Consider the following 17,957-nt stretch of genomic DNA (forward strand, 5'->3'; position numbering starts at 1 on the left):
CTCAGTGGTGCCTCACTAAGTAAAATTTATTCAGATTATGACAGAGGGAAGATCATGCTCAGTGCTGAATGGTATGCATTTTGGAAAGCTTTAAACAAATGATTCAAGGCATAAAGTGTTTCTATAACAAGCTCATTGTTGTAATGACTTTGTTTCTGACATTTGCAGTAATGCTGTCCAAAATAAATATTTAGCTACAAAGCGGAGTTTCATTTTTAATTTGTAATGACTACTAAAAATGTACATAGAATATACCAGTCTTTCTTCTACATTGTGTAAAACAAGATAAATCTGGCATAACCACAGTTATTTTACATCTGACAATAGGACTACAGCTCTATTGATCAGGTTTTGGAACAAAGAAATCTTAGAGGAAAATGGTAAAAGAAGGCAAAGCAACTTTTTTCTTTATTTTGAAGAAAACCACTGTTTCTACTTTTTAATTTTAATTTTTTTGGTAACAAGAGAAATTAGAAAATCTATCAGCATATCAAAGTATTTTGTTAAACAGGTAGATAAACAAAATAAGAGCAAGACCCAGCTATTTTAGACTAGATCAAGAAGTAATTATCTGCCTAAACGGGACTTTAGCATTTAAATATATATTTTTTTTTTCCATCTGGCTTCTCTTATAAAAAGAAAACGCCGGTTTTTACAATGTCAGTAACACTAATTATCACTGGGAGCTTTCTAGAAGTCGGTCTTCAACAAAAAATAATTGAGGTAATTTTCTTTAAAGAGTGGGCTGAAGACAAGGACTTTAAATACAGAGTCTGGCACATGTTAAGCCCATTTGCTCTTGGAATTAAGTGTTATGGCTTTAGGAAAAAAAAAAAAAAAAAGAAAAAAAAAGATCTTTGGAGAAAGTTCTAGGAATAGAAAGAAGAAAGTACTTGTATAGAATGTAATTGTAGACCAGTTAGGTTGCCCAGTTTGTGACAGGATGAGGTGTGAGGTAGGAGAAAGCAGATTTTTCGCTTCTCTGTCCAGCTCCATGGCACATCTCACTTACATGCTATATGTTATAGTACATGATTTCTGCTCATCTAACACTGTGGCATTTCCTGATGACCTTCAGAAGTAAGAGGTCTGACCCTACATTTCTTTAAAATGTTTGGAAAGAAAAATTTAACTCCCTTGTTAGAGTTTACGTTCCATGGATGCTCTGCAAGGTAGACATGATGATGTGCATATCACCTACTTTCACTACTGCATGGCATGCCAGGTGAGAAGAGCTGACAGGCAGCACAGGGTGCTGTAGAGAAATCAGTATCGATGTTGGAAAGTGCCCTCACATTAGCTGTAACTTAATTATTGCATCGCTGTGTCTTCTCTGGCTTTGGCTAGCTCATAAATAAAATGAGTCAAACCCCTAGTTCTGAGGACAAGTGATGCCATGTGGCTCACATCCATGTATCTAAACTCTTTTTTCTCTGACTGAGGGTGGCCTGCTCTCTGCTGGGTTTCAGGAACTGTCACAGGCTTGAGCTTTTCTCCTAAACTATGCCTGGGGCATTGCACGGCCACCCAGGGAGAGGAAAACAAACACCGCAGATGACTGCAGGCCACTAGTTGAGCCTGTGTCCTCTCACTGCTTACTTTAGCCATTCTCTGCTCCCTAGTTCCTCTTTTGCAATATTTTGGTTGTTTCCTGCCTCTTGGGTATTAAGGAATCCGACACATTAATGAGTATTGTCTGTCGTAGGATGCCCAAATGATGTAAATGCAGTGATCAAGGGCAGACACTCAAACTTTAAAGTGTGTCTTGGTTTCTTGCAGAGGTGATCAAACACCATCCTTTTAACATTGCAATTGTAATCTTAACTTGTTTTAATTAGAACAAGATAGGGCATTAAAACAAACAAACCCATTTACTCCTTAGCTGCTTGCCCTGAGGCACCTCTATGTCCATTGAAGGGAAGAGGCAATTTTTTCAGCTCTAACGCTTTTTTTTCCCATTAAAGTCAATGACGAATTCTCATTACTGTGATCATTCAGAGAACTACTCAGTTCAGGTTCCTCAGGTATTCAGTCCTGTGGCAAAGATTGGTAGAAAAGTGAAAGTGAAGGGATAGATGGAAGGTATACTCAGACTGGCGGTTTTCTTTCCTTGGGCAGAACTCCTTCACCCCAGGCACAACTTGCCCACTGAATTGTTTTTTTCCCACTGCTGGCTCTTTCCATTTGTTGCCTGCACCTCTCTACACACCCAGACTCTTTCTTGAGTAGCCGAATCAGCAGCTTTGGTCATATTCTGGTGTGTAAGATATCTCAATACCTGTCAGTTTTGTTGTAGCTCCTACTCACACACTCATCCAAGTTAGAGATTCCAGGTCTGGCAACAAACAGAGGTGAGGCTGCTACTGCTCCATAGCCCAGCTCCATCTAGCAGTGGTGCTGCACACACGTTCCCATGGGGCACATGCACACGGACATGCCTACACACCCTAGCCATGCACACACACGTGGCTGGCTGCAGAGAGCAGCGCACAGGGACATGCTCAGCACTCATGCAGACACAAGCAGTGCCTGCAGCCTCACCTACCCACTAGTGCTCACTTCCCACCCACTCTCACTCAGCTGCTGCCACCCTGGACACACGGGGTTCTGAGCCCTGGTCCCTTCCAGCTGCAGCACCCAGACCTCAGGCACACACTTGCACACCAGATCCCTGCAGCCAGGAAGAGATGGAAATGCAGTTTTTTGAGAAGACAGAGCAGGCTGTTGATAGGTACTCAAAAGCCATGACAAGCACTCTTTTCAGCTTTCATTTGACTCACTTGCTCATGATGCATCCTTCCACTTGATAACTGTATGCTGCTTTTTCACATGACTTTGCCTTAGGGTGTGCAGAACAGTGATACTAAATTCTTTCCTGGACTCAGTCCCAAGAATTATTTGTCAGAGTAACTTGGATCAAGCAGCAGTGAGGGTTATCCAAAGGGAATTGTGTCAGGCAGAGGATTTTTCCCTGGCACAGATCAGAATGTAGCTCTTCCTTCTTCTCCTTTGAGGCTTGGAGAGCAGAGTGCCCACATCCTCACTGCATGGAGCTGTGTGGCTCTCTGCCCTTCCCTGCACAGGGCAGAGTTCCTCTCTTCCTCAAGGACCAAATCTTTTCCTTCTCTGTTAGAATCATAGAATATCCAAGTTGGACCCCAAAGGACTGCCCAAATAATAATAATAATAATAAAAATATGTCAGATTGTGTATCTAAAAGTGTTGCTTCTAGAATGCTGTTGCTGAGAGTGTTTGCTTCTTGAACTCCAGCAGCTCAGTGCTGTGACCACTGCCCTGGGGAGCCTGTCCCTGTGCCCAACCACCTCTGGGTGCAGAACCTTTTCTTTGTACCTCCATGAAGCATGGGGCCGAGGCCTTCCTCCCAGTGTGGGATGGGTCCTCCTTCTTCCCCACCAGCACAGAGCAGAGCAGCACTCCTCTCATGCCATTTATTCAAGGATACAAGTTATCTGCATGCTTATTTTCAAAGAATTGCACTTTAAAAGAGATGTGGGTTATCCCAGAAGTGGGATGCACAGACTCTTCCTTTCACATTCTTGATGTGAAAATCTGGTGATGCTTTGATTTCTTGTCCTTGGGTAGAGTGTGTCCCACTGCCACCTCTTGTGCTCAGCCCCAAGCCCTGCTACCAGAACAGGGACATCATGGCAATTTTGCTATTGCCTGTAACAGATGCAGCATATGGACAGTGACTTCTTAACTACAGAGCTGCCCTCCCCATGAGTTTCTTCATCCCAATCCAATCCCTACATATCTCAACTGCATGACCTCCACCCTCCCCACATCACATCCTCTCCTTCCAGTTTTTTCCTGGCTCTTCATCCCAGTCCATCTTCAGTGGACTGGTTAATATCCATCTGGCCTTCCTGTCAGAGAGTTTCCTTCTACATTTTCACAGCAGGTAAGGAAGCACCTACATCGGTGGATTAGCTGAGCTGTGGCAGATCTGTCATAGCTATGTGCTTTAGCTACATACAGAGCACTCCTGACCCAGAGAAGGTTAGGTTCACAGCTTTGGCTGTGGTGACACACCTGATATGTAAAAATACAAATATAGAGTAAGAATTGCAGCATTTGGAGACAGCTAGGAATGTAAACCTTTATAGCCTGCATACAAATAGAGCATATTGTACTGGATAACTAGATGCTTTTGGTTTCACTGAGGCTTGCTGTGCAGAAAGTATCCATATGTGGAGACCATTCCAGAGTCCTCTGAATATTCATCCAAAGCACTGTGTGTAAGCACAGAAGTGGAATAACAGGCTTGAGTGTTTGAAATGCCCTGATGTGTTTGCCATTAGGTCAGGACTACATATTTTCCTTCTGTTTGCTATTGAACTCTACTGTAGCTCACAAAGAATTCTCATAGCATATTTTCATAGCTTGAGTCCACAGATTATTCCATGATAAAAAATACAGGTTGTAAGAGTTACAATCTGAAATAAAACTCAGCAGAGAATTATTCTTAGCCTGACACCACTCTTCCCGACAAACAATGAAACTTCTAATGGACCTGTTTTACATAGTGTAATACTCCTTACCCCAAAACTGACTAAATTAACTATTGAATGTACATTACTTACTTTTATTTCCAGTAATCTGTTCACTCTTTGGTTACACAGGGAAAAAAAAATAAAAATAAAAATGGATATAGTTTAATAATGTTGTAACTTTTTTTTTTTTTTTTTTTTTTTTTTTTTTTTTTTTTTTTGTGCACTGCCTTCTGATGTCCTACAAACGAGAACTTACCTGAAAATTGAAAAACACTACTTCAAATCATTTTACTGCAGGTCTGCATATGCCTTCATGGTCATCACTTATAGTAGGGTTAATTTGTTGATTGAAGAAAGGATTGTAAATATATTACATGAAGGAAGGTGATATAAATGGAGAAAAGATTGTCCTGTGTCTACTTCATTCTTGTTCTTATGCCTGCGATAGATTTCTTTTGCTTCTTTTAGAATCACCTGCCTTGTACTAACATTTCCTCCAGTGAGGTCACTGGTTACCTCCTAACTCCAGATGATAACTGGTTGACTTTGTGGGTAGCTGCAAGCCAGTTTTAGTGTCTCATACTAGACAGAAAAAAAGAAAATGTCTTCCCCAAATCTGAGAAGAGTTCTTTGGGAAGAAACTGGTAACTCTTGGATTGTTATGCTCATTTAATTTTTGTACTTCTAAAATTTCTGCTTTGAATTGACAAGAAAATTCTTCTGCTTGGACCTTACTGATATACAGAAGGAAAGGAAAGGAAAGGAAAGGAAAGGAAAGGAAAGGAAAGGAAAGGAAAGGAAAGGAAAGGAAAGGAAAGGAAAGGAAAGGAAAGGAAAGGAAAGGAAAGGAAAGGAAAGGAAAGGAAAGGAAAGGAAAGGAAAGGAAAGGAAAGGAAAGGAAAGGAAAGGAAAGGAAAGGAAAGGAAAGGAAAGGAAAGGAAAGGACTTACTTTTTACTTTTTATTATTTATTTATTTATTTTTAGGTGAGAGTAGAAGCACTATGCCTCCCCATTTGAATTAGTTCTAACATCTGTCTTCAATAATTGCAAAAGAGATACAGAATAGTCAAGCATCACCATGTCTTTATGGATGAGGCCCTTTGTTAGGACTTCAAATGGCTATTTAATACCCCAAACCCTGAACTCAGTTGTGACTTGGTATTAATGCTTGAGCATGGGGCATGTGTTCAACAATCTCAGCCTCATGCATAGAGTGTGTTTTGTTGTTGTTGTTTGTTTATTTTTTTACACTTCTAATATTTCACTGTAACTAATACATAAAAAGATTTCAGCCTAATTTGACTAGTTGAACAGGTGGTTTCTGGGCTGGTCTGTGCACTATGGAAGAGTACAGTCAGTTTCAACAAGTAGCACGGAACATGCTGTGTGAAACAGTGAGAGCTTTACACATGGAAAGATGAACAGTTGCCTTGCAAACCAGTTCGGAAAATACCAGAAACATGACCATCTTTTCCTATGCTATCTTCACTTATCAGATGATCATTTCTTCATTGTGGTGGTTGTGAGTTCAAACTGGTGATAGCTCATGACTATCAAGAGCCACATTAAAACAAAAATTTAAATACCTCAGATAACTCATTCTTTAATTCCTGCAAACCTAGAGATGAGACATTCCTTTAGGAAAAGCCCAACACACAAAACAGGGATACTAAAATCTTTTTAAATACCAGATTATTAACAAAGAGAAAACATACAGTTCAACAAGCAGCATTCTGATCTCTACACAAGTGAGATGGCCGAGCTGCCATACCCAGAAATAGGCTTCAAAGGATATTTTCCCCTGGAGCGCTTTCAGTTAAGCTCAGATCTTCAGAGGTGTGGAATTCCCACATCCCCCAAACCCATCACACAGCCTGCCTAATGCTGCTGCCCTGTGAGATGCTGGGGGACATAAAATCCAGCCTAGTATAGAGAGCCAGACAACAAGGCTTTAATTTTGTCTTTTAGACATCTGGTAGATCTTCTACTCTATACTCTTTACTACCAAACTGTTGGCTCCCTATAAACTGATTATATTGCAGGGCTGCAGCTTGCTTTGTAAGATGTTTCAACCTGTCATTGCAAATCTGGATTTGTGCACAAACAGCTACTTCCATAAGAAAGTGCTTCCTCACCAAACTCAGTTCACTCTGTGCTCCCTGACCGTGCAGGAGCAGAGTTTTTTTTTTTTTGTTGTTTGTTTGTTTGTTTGTTTGTTTGTTTGTTTTCCCTCTACAGACTATGAAGAGCCATGATACTTGACACTAAAACTTGCATTCCTTGTATTTTTTTTCTCAAAGATCAGGATTTCAACATGCCAAAAATATATTTGAATTGTTTAATATTTTATAACCTGAAAGAATACCTCTTTCTGAAAAACTTCTCTTCATGTCCATACAGCATAGAGTTGCCTGAAAATATGTTTCAAATAGAGCAGAAGGGAAGTTCTTTTAAAAATATGTCATGTATAAACCCCAGGATTTCCCTTGGCAGAAGTTCTATAGCTACCTAAAGTAACTTATTCCAGTACTTCATTCTTGCAGTTAGAAACTTTTCTTTATATAATCTTTACTGTGAATTAGAGAGGACAATTGATTTCAGGTAAGTAAACATTTATTCTATGGGAAAGGCATCTCCTATCTCCACCTTGTTTTAGAGAAAACATTAAAAAAATATATCAAAATTCTTTTGATCTTCATCATGGTTCAAGCGTGTGATGGATTGACCCCAGACTGCAACTGAGCACCCAACAGCCACTCCTTCCCTCCCACTGCAGCAGAATGGGGGAGTCAATCAGAAGAGCGAAAGCAAGATAAAGACAGTTTAGTAAGTGAAGGGGGGAAAAAGGTGGTGTGGGAGGAATAAAAGTTATGCAAAAGGCAATCACTCATCGCTTCCCACTAGGAGAACGAGGCCCAGCCATTTCTCAGAGACTGGAGGTTATATGCTATGGGGCATCCCTTTGGTCAGCTGGGGTCAGCTGTCCCAGCTGTGTCCCCTCCCAGCCTCCTGCCCACTCCCAGCCTACTCACTGAGGGTCAAAGCGAGAAACAGAGTGGGCACTGGCACTGTGCCAGCTCTGCTCAGAAGTAGATAAAACATTGGCATATTTTCACGGTGTTTAAGGCACAAATCTAAAACACTGCACCATATTGGCTGCTAGGAAGGTAAACTCCATCCCATCCAGACCCAGTACAAGGTTTTCCAAAACCTATGTAGTTCTTGTAACCCTTCACCAAAACCATGCTTTCCAAAACTGGGGAACAGTGTTACTGTTCCCACATCCCAGTGGTGGGATGTGACCAATGCTGACTGGAGCAGAATGGTCACCTCCCGTTTCCTGTCACCTCCAGTTTCTTGTATGTAGCATTCATAACGAGGTTTGGTTGCAGCTCATGATGTCTGCAAGGTTACGATTGTAATGAAAAGGTCTCTGTTATTTAGAATTCTGTGTGGCATGGAATAAATTCAAACTACAATTCTTAGGGGGGAAGTTCAGCTCTTTCAGTGTCCATAAATCTTTACCAATGACTCAAAGGTTATTTGTCTTTTTTACAACGGTATTATATTGTTGATACATATGCAGTTTATGAATCTGGCCCTTTTCTGCAGTAGTGCTCTCTGGCCATTTGTATCTGTCCATCTGATTTCTCCATCTGAATTATGTCAGTTTGAACTTATTTTGAATTTCCTCAGGTTGAATTCAGCTAATTTATCAAAATCATTTTGAATTCTGATCATGCCTTCCAAAGTGCTTATTCTTCCTCTAAACCTGGTGTCACTTGCTGTTTATAAATACACTTGCTATTCCATCATTCAATTTGTTAATGAAAAACTTGAACACAACTAAGTGTACAGTGGGAACTTCTGAAGTTCTGCTGCAAAAATACCCACTGTGACACTGTAGATTTTTTTTTTCTTTTTTTCTTTTTTTCTTTTTTTCTTTTCCAAATAACTATGCACTCACCTTATGTTATGTGGAAATGTTGTCAAAAGACTTACTGAAGTCAAATTGTTTCATTGCTACTATTTCCTCTTTATTCACTAAATCAGTTACTCCATCAGAAGAAATTAAACTGGTTTTATGTGATGTGTTCTTGGCGAACTAATGTTTCTTGGCTGTTTTTTATCTTATTATCCTGTAGTGCTTATAAATTGGTTATTTTTAATAGTGATGGTAGCAAGAGAGAGCAAAATTGCAAATTGACTAGAAACTAAAATAAAAATAAAGCAGACTGGCCTTTTCATTTCCCAGCTTAAATGAAGTACAGAAAGACAAGCATAAGTGATGAAAAATGTATTTGATTTTCAAAGTTCATTCACTTCAAAATTCAGGATGGGGACCTTAACACTAAAAAATGAAATTTCAATCTATGGTATTGAGATGAAACTTATTCAGTTGATTAAATCAAAGAATATTTTTCTGTGCATGCACACGGAAGATTAAAACTCCGTGGAATTTTAAGCATGCATTTGCCAGGTTTCCTGCAAAATTATTATTCCAATGCCATAGCCTGTGGGGATAATGTTTTAATTTCAAAGTTAGGAAAAAGATTACTTAATTTTAGAAATCTGCATTCACCTCCAGAAATTCTTGAAGCTGATCTGTAAAATGTGTATGCTTTAAGTTTAAAACCCCACTAAATCCTCATTTTATTTCTGTTCACTGTGATTTATGACATCAGAAGACAAAAACCCTCTGCAGAATATATTTTTTTTTTTAGAAAAGCTATCTGTTTTTATTGGTCTCTGCATTCCCACTGCTGGTAAAAAACGTTTGTTTTTCTCCTTAGATTGCTATCTTTTAAGTTATTTTTCTGAATTAACCATTTTAATTATTCCAAATAATATGTCAGAGTAAAAGCCAATTTAAACAACGGTATCTTGATTAAAAATTTAATTTATACATTGTGTTGATTTTCAATTCAAACTTACTGCTCTTTGAATTGTACAGCATGTACTTTGTCTAATTAAGATGGGTAAGTAACTAAAGGTGGTCACAGTGGACTGGTGTCTTACAGACTGCTCTACTACTTGTTCTTGGATTAGCAACTCAGGTATATGGTTCTCAGGTATACATGAGATGTGCATCTCAGGTACACAAACACTTTTTAAGCTGGAACCGCAAGACAGAGCTACAAAGACTGCTACATTTGCCTACTCATTCTTTTAAGTTTCCATTTTAGCCAGTAAGTTGCTCTAAGAGTGCTGTCTCTTCTACTGAAAATTCAGGATGTTATGGTCTTGCTGGGTTTGTTGATGAGTTTAGTTGGACAATTTCTAGGCACAGCCTCCACCTAAAGTTACACAAATGTAAATATGTAAACAGATGCTGCAGCTTTTACATCAGTTCTGTGCAGGTGTTTAGATCTGGCTTTGTAGGAGAGCCAGATCTTTTTGTGTGTCAGTTGACTTCCTCAGAGGATGTGATTTCTTTGTGATATTAACCCTGCTTGGGAGAGGATTCTCATTTAGAGAGGTATATTGGCAAGATTAAATTCTTTTTAGAGAATTTTATTTAATCTTTTTATTTGTATAATTTAGAGGACAGGAGGGGGAAAGAGCTGGAAAAAGATGGATGAATAGAATCACAGAATCATAGAATATCCTGAGCTGGAAGGAATCCCCAAGGATCACAGAGTTCAACTCCTGGCTCCACACAGGAACACCCAAAAATCAGACCATCTGTCTGAGAGCATTGTCCAAGTGATTCTTGAGCTCTGGTGCTGTGACCACTGTCCTGGGGAGCGTGTCCCAGTGCCCGACCACCCTCTGGGTGCAGAACCTTTCCCTAACCCCCAGCCTGACCCTCCCCTGTCCCAGCTCCATGCCGTTCCTTAGGGTCCTGTCGCTGTCCCCAGAGAGCAGAGCTCAGCGCCTGCCCCTCCGCTCCCCTCGTGAGGGAGCTGCAGGCCGCCACGAGGCCTCCCCTCAGCCTGCTCTGCTCTGGGCTGAATAAGCCAAGGGACCTCAGCCACTCCTCATATGTCTTCCCCTCTAGGCCCTTCATCATCTTTGTAGTCCTCCTTTGGATGATCTCTAATAGCTTTATGTCCTTCTTATATTGTGGTGCCCAATCATCACATCATGCTGCCAGCAAAAGCCAAATCCACATTAGGATCATTTTACCTTTATAGTAAGATGTAATTCTGTGAATGAGCACTCCTTTTGTAGGCAAGGCCTTTGTTAAGAGGCTGAACACAAAAATTTTGGTTCAAAAAGATGCTCAGAGAAAGGATGAACAGACTATTTTAACTTCTTGTCTTAAGAATTTACCATCCTTCTGCTTGTCCACTGCAAATGCAAAGTAATACAAGGCAGTAAAGACCATCACCATGAGGTGGGACATCATCTTCCTTAACAGATCTACTGCTACTGCATGCTGAGCTCCACTGGCTTACTGAATAAGGCAAAAGAGATTTCAGTAACTGTAGACAAAACCTCTTATGTGGAAAAATCTTCATGCAAATTGTTAGCAGTTAAACTGTTCAGAAATGAAGCAGCCATTTTAATGCTCTACTTCAAATGTCCTTTCAAAGCCCACTTGTGATATGAAGTCTGTTGAAAATTATCAAAACACTGCGTACATTGAAGATGGAATAATTTAAAATGAATTAATGTTTCTTCTTCTCTAAAACATATTGAAACATGAGGTTTTCCATGTAGATGTCTTGCATTATTACTGTCACTTCTGCACTTTCTTTCTCTTTTATTGTAGACTGTTCTAGCTCACACAATGTATCTTGCTTGCATTTAGCTGCAATTTCTATGAAAAGGATCTTCTGTGATAAATTACAGTACATGACACATTAGGATCCTTTGCCTGGCCCATTTGGTGTTACTGAAATATTAAGAATGGTAGCAATTTTTCGCTTAGATATAGCGTTGTAACTGTCAAATTTATAGAAGGAAGACAGTCATTGTATCCTGATCACAGGTGTTCATTTTCTAATAAAAGTTAAGTTGTGTGAGGAATGACACAGGCAAAGTCTGAGCTCCTTTCATGGAAGGGTCAGTTCTAGAACTAAATGAGGCTAATAACACATGCTTTTTATTTTTGTTTTCCAATAACTTTTTTTTTTTTTTTTCTTTTCCCCAGGTGCAATTCATTAGGAATGTATTGATACAATTAAATAGAAGTCTGAGTATTCTGTCAGCCTGAATCTGGGCGACAGCACTAGGTGCACATTGTTTTTCTAATAGGAAGTCTCTTGCTTTCTAAAAATAGAAATGTTTCAGTTCTGATTGTTCTGTACTGAAGTAACTGGCTAGATGTCTAATTGCTTTAAATAGAAAATACAAATAGTGGCAGGCATTCAACCCATCCTGAAAAATTCTTCCTAGCAGCTATCTGCTCTATGTCCCGGGCACTGATTCAGAAATGAGCTAGGTCAGAGGGCCCTTTTTCCTTTTGTTTTCTTTGGTGCATTCATATCGATCATTCTGCTCTGTCCTAAGGGCAAATGATACACAGTGCAGCGAATCCTTTGGAGTCAGAGATCAAATTCATTCCTGGCCAGGATGCATAGCAATAAACACAGGAAGGAAGTGAACTATTTCTGAGAAATAGAGTTCCCTCCAGCACCCTTTCAATTTGCACACTGCTAGACATTGTGCTTTGTATGTAATTATAATGATTTATTCAAAGGTGTTTACTAGTCAAAGGCATAATGTCTTGCTTATCTGGTAATTACATACCTTGTTAAGACCATCGAGTAGGTTGTTTACACTGTCAGTCTTTTGCACTGAATGAAGTATTAGCTTGTATGTTTTTTCAATGCTTTATTTGCCATCTATGCCGTTTTTATCAACCTGCAGTTTTTTGAATGTTTCTTTCACAAAGGATTATGTAGTGAATCTGCCGTGCGTAAATTTCACATACCTTAATTATTTTTGTACCGTAATACTAGTTCTTGTAATGTGAAATTGAAGATTTCTTTACGGCAATGGATGCAATGTACCTAAAATTCATCTCTTCAGTGTTGTAGCATGGCCTATAAACATTAAAATGTGATGGCTAATTCCATAAACCTAGGCCCATTCTACGCCACCAGTTCATTACTGTACTTAATGCAAATTGAGTGTTAACTCTCCATAAGTAAGATCTTCATCCAGTTTTGTGCTTGTCACTATGACTAGGATAGGAAAAAAACACATTTTAGAGAGGGAAATCAGCCAAAATAAATATATCTGTGAGCTGTTAGTGGGACCAAATTAAGAGGTAATCTTATACAATTAGGAAGGTATCACAGATGGATATCTTAGAAATTAAATAAAATGCATGTAATCTTCCCAGCCTTAGGAAAAAGAACCAATTTACTAATTACTGAAATAGCTGCCCTGTAGAGATCTTTGACCAAATGTTGTACCCTGCCGTGGACGCTTTACAGGATGTTTTGGTCATCCTGTCACTGAAGTGGTTTACAATTTACTTAATGTATTTCTGGTGTCAAGAGATTTGGTGATTCTGTTAATATTTTCAGAAATGCCACCATCTCTAACTAGTTCAGATTATGAAGGCTATATACAAAACAAACAAACAAACAAACAAAAACATTTCAGCTGACCAAGCTTGTTTCAAGCTACATTGGCTTTTCTACACCACATCACACACTGCAGTATGGGCAGACTCCAAGACCTGTTTGTATCTAGCCTATAACGGTGTTTCAATTGGTAAAATTGATGAGTTTTGCCTTTCCTTCGGGCAGTTGTCTCTGATTCCAGTGTTGCTTGTTTCCTGAAAATAGAACCCTGTGGTCTCACAGGTCAGCTTCATAGCAAAAAAAGAAGAATCTAACTATTTGCTCAGTGCAACTTGATTTCCCCATGTGCACCAGTTCTACATGTTGGTAATCTATTATCTAATATTTAGGAAGCTTTTACACCAGAATTCAGACTAGGAATTCCAGCAGTTTGCAATAGCACGACCAGTATTAATTCCTGTAAAATTTGCTTCCCAATAGTGAAAGAACACAGAAGATCATATTGCATATTTTGCAGTACTGAGGAGTTCAGAAAAAAAAAAAAATAAAAAAAAAAAATAAAGCACATGTTATTCAACTTTTTAATTTCTGAAGTTAAACAGGTGATTTCTATCATCTTAGATCAGACACCAGGGGACTGGGCATTGGTAACCATCAGTAGTTGTCTCAGATATAACAGGAGGTGCCAACTGTGAAATCCCTAAATATATATCCAAAGCCTGATAGTGAAAATGTCATTTTTCCCTCTGCCACCTGTAACTGTTTGTGTACTCAGCACTCCAACAATTTGCTGTTCCTCAGGATTCTGCTCAGAGTATCTTTTGTTCAAATTGCATGATATTTTCTTTCTCAGTATACTTCTTTTCATTCCTGATAGGTGGCATAAGCCCTTGGGATCTTCTGATCTGCTTATCTTCCAGAAAAAATGATGGTACTAGCTGCATTCAAAGAGATGACTTGCATCATCTAGAGTTATTCCAAAAGGTATGAAATTACTGTGTTATCCTTTGTGGGAATGAGGGTACAGGGCTAGCCCAAATTTTCAGCACACACTGACAAAAAGATATGTAACTGATACTCATTTTACACTGCATGAGCTTGGTTGAACAGCTATAAAACATTTTCTTCAAGTTCTTACCTACTAAAAAATGCTTGTCACATACCAACAATACATTCTTTATATATCATCCAGAGATCAAAAGAAGTTTCTCATTTGGACATAGTATATCATTTTGGATGTCAGCATTTCAATGTAAATTGAATCAAAATTGTTACAGCTGTTTGTTAAGTTTTGCTTTTCTCTTCTTTAGCTTGAACTTCATTCTTGACCACCCTAAACACAATGTCAGGTGTCAAAAGTATCTGCAGAAGTTAAAGGAAATTTGACTAAGTACTCTATTTGAAAAAGAAAATTTAGAAATGAGTAGAAACAATTAGCAAATGCATACAATATTTTAGAATAATAACATGGGCAGAAGGTGGACAAATTTAGGCTTCACAGTTGGTATCACTCTTGAGTTTTATCTAACATAATTGCTACTTGTAAACATAATTCAGACACCTCTTAAAACAGTGACAGTACACCTACAATTGATAATGTTTAAGCTGGACTGGTGTCACCCTCCAAAGCCTTCACAAGAGTTCTTTGCTCTGGCACAGCAATCAGTTTACTCACAGTTGAAAGGATCAATGGTGCCAATAATTCTATGTATTTTCAGGATTGTTTTTTTTTTTTTTTTTTCACTTGACCATATTGTGGGTCTGATTTAGGTTACTCAGATATGCAACTATCTAAACAAATGCCTGATCTGTTAGTGAAAATATATAAGTGTTTTAAACTGAGATCTTTGAAAAAAAAAGGTGAAACTAAACTATAGACACTTTTTGTCTTAGGATTCAAGTAAAATGGCATAGATAATAACAGCAAGACTCTGACCTGAGAGACTGGGAGAAATGGAGCTAGTTTAAAAATGCATTTAGTTCAGGTATTGAGTTCATAAGTATCCAAAAAGCCACTGTCATGTCCACTGAAGTCCAAGCTAGGAGGATGTACATTGGGGTTCCCTGGGACAGCGTGTGCTATCTTGATATATCCAAATGAAAATATTATAACAACTCCAGTTTGCTAGAAACACAGATGCTTTGATTTCAGGTCTCAGATCATAAAAACTCTCAGGCTTCTGCAAACTGCATTTTGCTCATTCTATGCACACTGCTGTATCTGAGCCTCATATAATAATCCTTACAGCACTCTGCGATGTCCAGAACTTTCACACATGGATAACTGAGACATGAGGTGATCAAAGGAATTGTCCAGGTTCCATCAGGAAGTCTGCAGCACAGCAGGGACCTAAACCAGATGGCCCATATCTCTGGATAACTTTAAATATTGGCCTAACATTTTTTGCAGCCAGCATGTCCATACCACAGTGCAACACAGTTCTTTGTTGTAGAGCCTGGATATGGCTTAGTTATGTTAGCTTACCACTGTTCCCAAGCACAGAAATTCAAGAGTCTATTTCCGTGCAGTGAGAGGCAGAGATTGATAACCAGCAGAGGACAGAGAAGTCACAGAAACTAAAAAGGAGGGCAGAGAAGGGATAAAAACTCAGCAGCCAGGAGGAGAGACATAAATTTGAACTTTAGTTGTGTGATGGCCATTGAGGAATAGTCCATACCTTACATTTATTATTCCATGTTGCAGGATGGCAAAGTTGTAAAATTGCCAGAATTTCAGGATTTTTGTGCCTGAAGAGTCCCTGATAAATTAAACATGAAACCATTGAAGAAACCAGGAAGAAAAAAAAAAAAAAAAAAAAAAAAAGAGTAGCTATTGTCTGAATGAAAAAAGCTTTTAAGCTTTTTTTTTTTTTTTATGTACAGGTAAACCTACTTCCAGAAATTCAGCGTTTCCTTTGCAGAAAAGAAGGATTGTGCCAGATAACAAAAGTCTTTTCAGGTAACTTAATTTCCTCATATATATATAAGGGGTGAAGGTCTTTTAGTACTCATAACAGTAAGTCTCTGAAATACGACTGTCGGGCTTACAATTCCTTTGTGGTTTTAGTCATAAATGCATAGAAAAAAAAAAAAAGTAAAAAAGTAAGAAGAAAAAAAAGTAAAAATGAGACAGGAATGATAATCCATTTCAGACACCACTTAAATACAAATTACAGTTTTGCAGTATCTTTTCAGTTAAAAACATTGCATTGTTTAGCCACTGCATACTGCAGAATATAATTTGGCTATAAGTGTCTTATTTTTGGACTATTTTGTGTTAACATAGTGTATTAGTGTTTACACTTCAAAGCCCTGGGTTCAATGTAATATGTTTGTTCAGCTTTATAAAAATGCTGTGGTACAGAGAAGGAGTCGTTGTTAGAGTTTGGTTCCAATCCAGATACAGTTTACTGATAAAAACCCTTTGTGTATTAAGATCATAGTATCATAGAATGGTTTGGGTTGGAAGGGACCATAAAGATCATCTAATTCCACCCCCCCTGCCATGGGCAGAGGCACTATCAAACAGAATCATCAGCCAGAGAAGTTTAAAGGTTATGGGCAAGTTGCCAGAGAATTCTAATTTACTATGGGTGAAATTCAGCTTCAAATAGGAACTGGACAAAACTACAGAGGGACACATTCTGGTCTCAGTTGCATCACTAAACATCCAGCATTGATGTTATTTTGGATTTATGATCTATCTTTAGTATACAATTTTTTTTTTTTTTTTTTTTTTGTAATCCAGCAACAACCTACCCCACATTTATTCCACGAGTATTTAGCTTTGTTTGGCAGATGTATATATATATATAAGATTGCTCAGTTTGATTGCCTTGCCTTGCCGCCTTCTCCTTTTGTAAATATATATGTTGGATTTACGACATAAAGGAAGGATTCATCATATCTCACTTAACCATTTAGAAGTTAGGGATCTTCCGCACCAGTATTCTACTCTTCCTCTAAAGTCAATGTAGAGAGATGGGCACCTTCAAAGACTTTCATTTTGTCCTAAACTATATATTTGAAGTAGGTTGGTTGAATTACACCCCGGAGGTATGTATCACCAATTACCTCTAACCACTAATGGTAAATGGAGCCTAGACAAATAGCCTAGATTAAATGTCTGACTTCCGGATGCTCAGCTAAAGTTAAGGTAGCTGGTTCCTAATCTGTACCATATTTGTTCCTTTTTTTTTTTTTTTTTTTTTTTTTTTTTTTTTACTGTTTCATTTAAAGATTGATAAATATTTAAAACTTACATGAAGAGTTCTCCTTAAAGAACTGTATGTTGAGTGTCACTTGGACATTTCCTAATTTCCTGGTGCAGTCAATTGTCAAAACCAATCATAAGGAACATGCAGTATAATGAACATCTAGCCAGGTCCTATGAGAGTTCTTTATAGTGAGGTCATATTATACCAGGTTAGTGATACCTTTGGTTTTGGCTGAATTTTAAGTGTCTTCAGTGATGCCTACTGCCTTGGGTCCCTTGCACTGGAATGTGAAGGAGAATTATATATGTGAATGAGAATTATTACAAGACGTATTATGATATAGTACCATTTCTGGACAAACTTGAGCAGATTTCTAAAAATTTCAAAGGACTTAAGGAATTGGTAGTTCCTACTCAAGCTGTATCAGACTTCCTTTAAAAAAAGCAATGGTTACTACTCGGAGGAAGGCAATTGCAGTAGTTTTATTATTTTTGCTACCACAAAACCACAAACAGAAGAAGCAGTCACCGCACACTGAGCTTTCCCCTTAAAATATGCACATTTTCACACAAAATATGCTGTCCATAGACTGTGGTACAAGCCACTATGTGTATGTGGTGTGTTAAACCATTTGGTGTTCTCTCCCCTCTAGGGAAGGGCAATTTGTAAGCATCTTATGCCATATTTATATTATTAGTGATTTCCTGGCAAAGAGAAACCTAACTGACTCTGAAGTCTTATT

General features: G+C 38.4%; 1 protein-coding gene across 4 annotated transcripts in view; it reads left to right on the forward strand.

Moving 5' to 3' along the window:
* Positions 1-17,957, forward strand: part of CPED1 (cadherin like and PC-esterase domain containing 1) — a 147,373-nt gene that overhangs the window by 21,048 nt on the left and 108,368 nt on the right. For all 4 annotated transcript variants that reach the window (XM_084532759.1, XM_084532761.1, XM_084532762.1 and 1 more), the window contains exons 4-5: positions 13,876-13,982; positions 15,882-15,957. In XM_084532759.1, coding sequence (XP_084388885.1) covers positions 13,876-13,982; positions 15,882-15,957 — 183 coding nt within the window. The remainder of the gene's footprint in view (positions 1-13,875; positions 13,983-15,881; positions 15,958-17,957) is intronic.

This window comes from Aythya ferina (genome assembly GCF_964211825.1).
Source record: "Aythya ferina genome assembly, chromosome: 1".
NCBI lineage: Eukaryota > Metazoa > Chordata > Aves > Anseriformes > Anatidae > Aythya > Aythya ferina.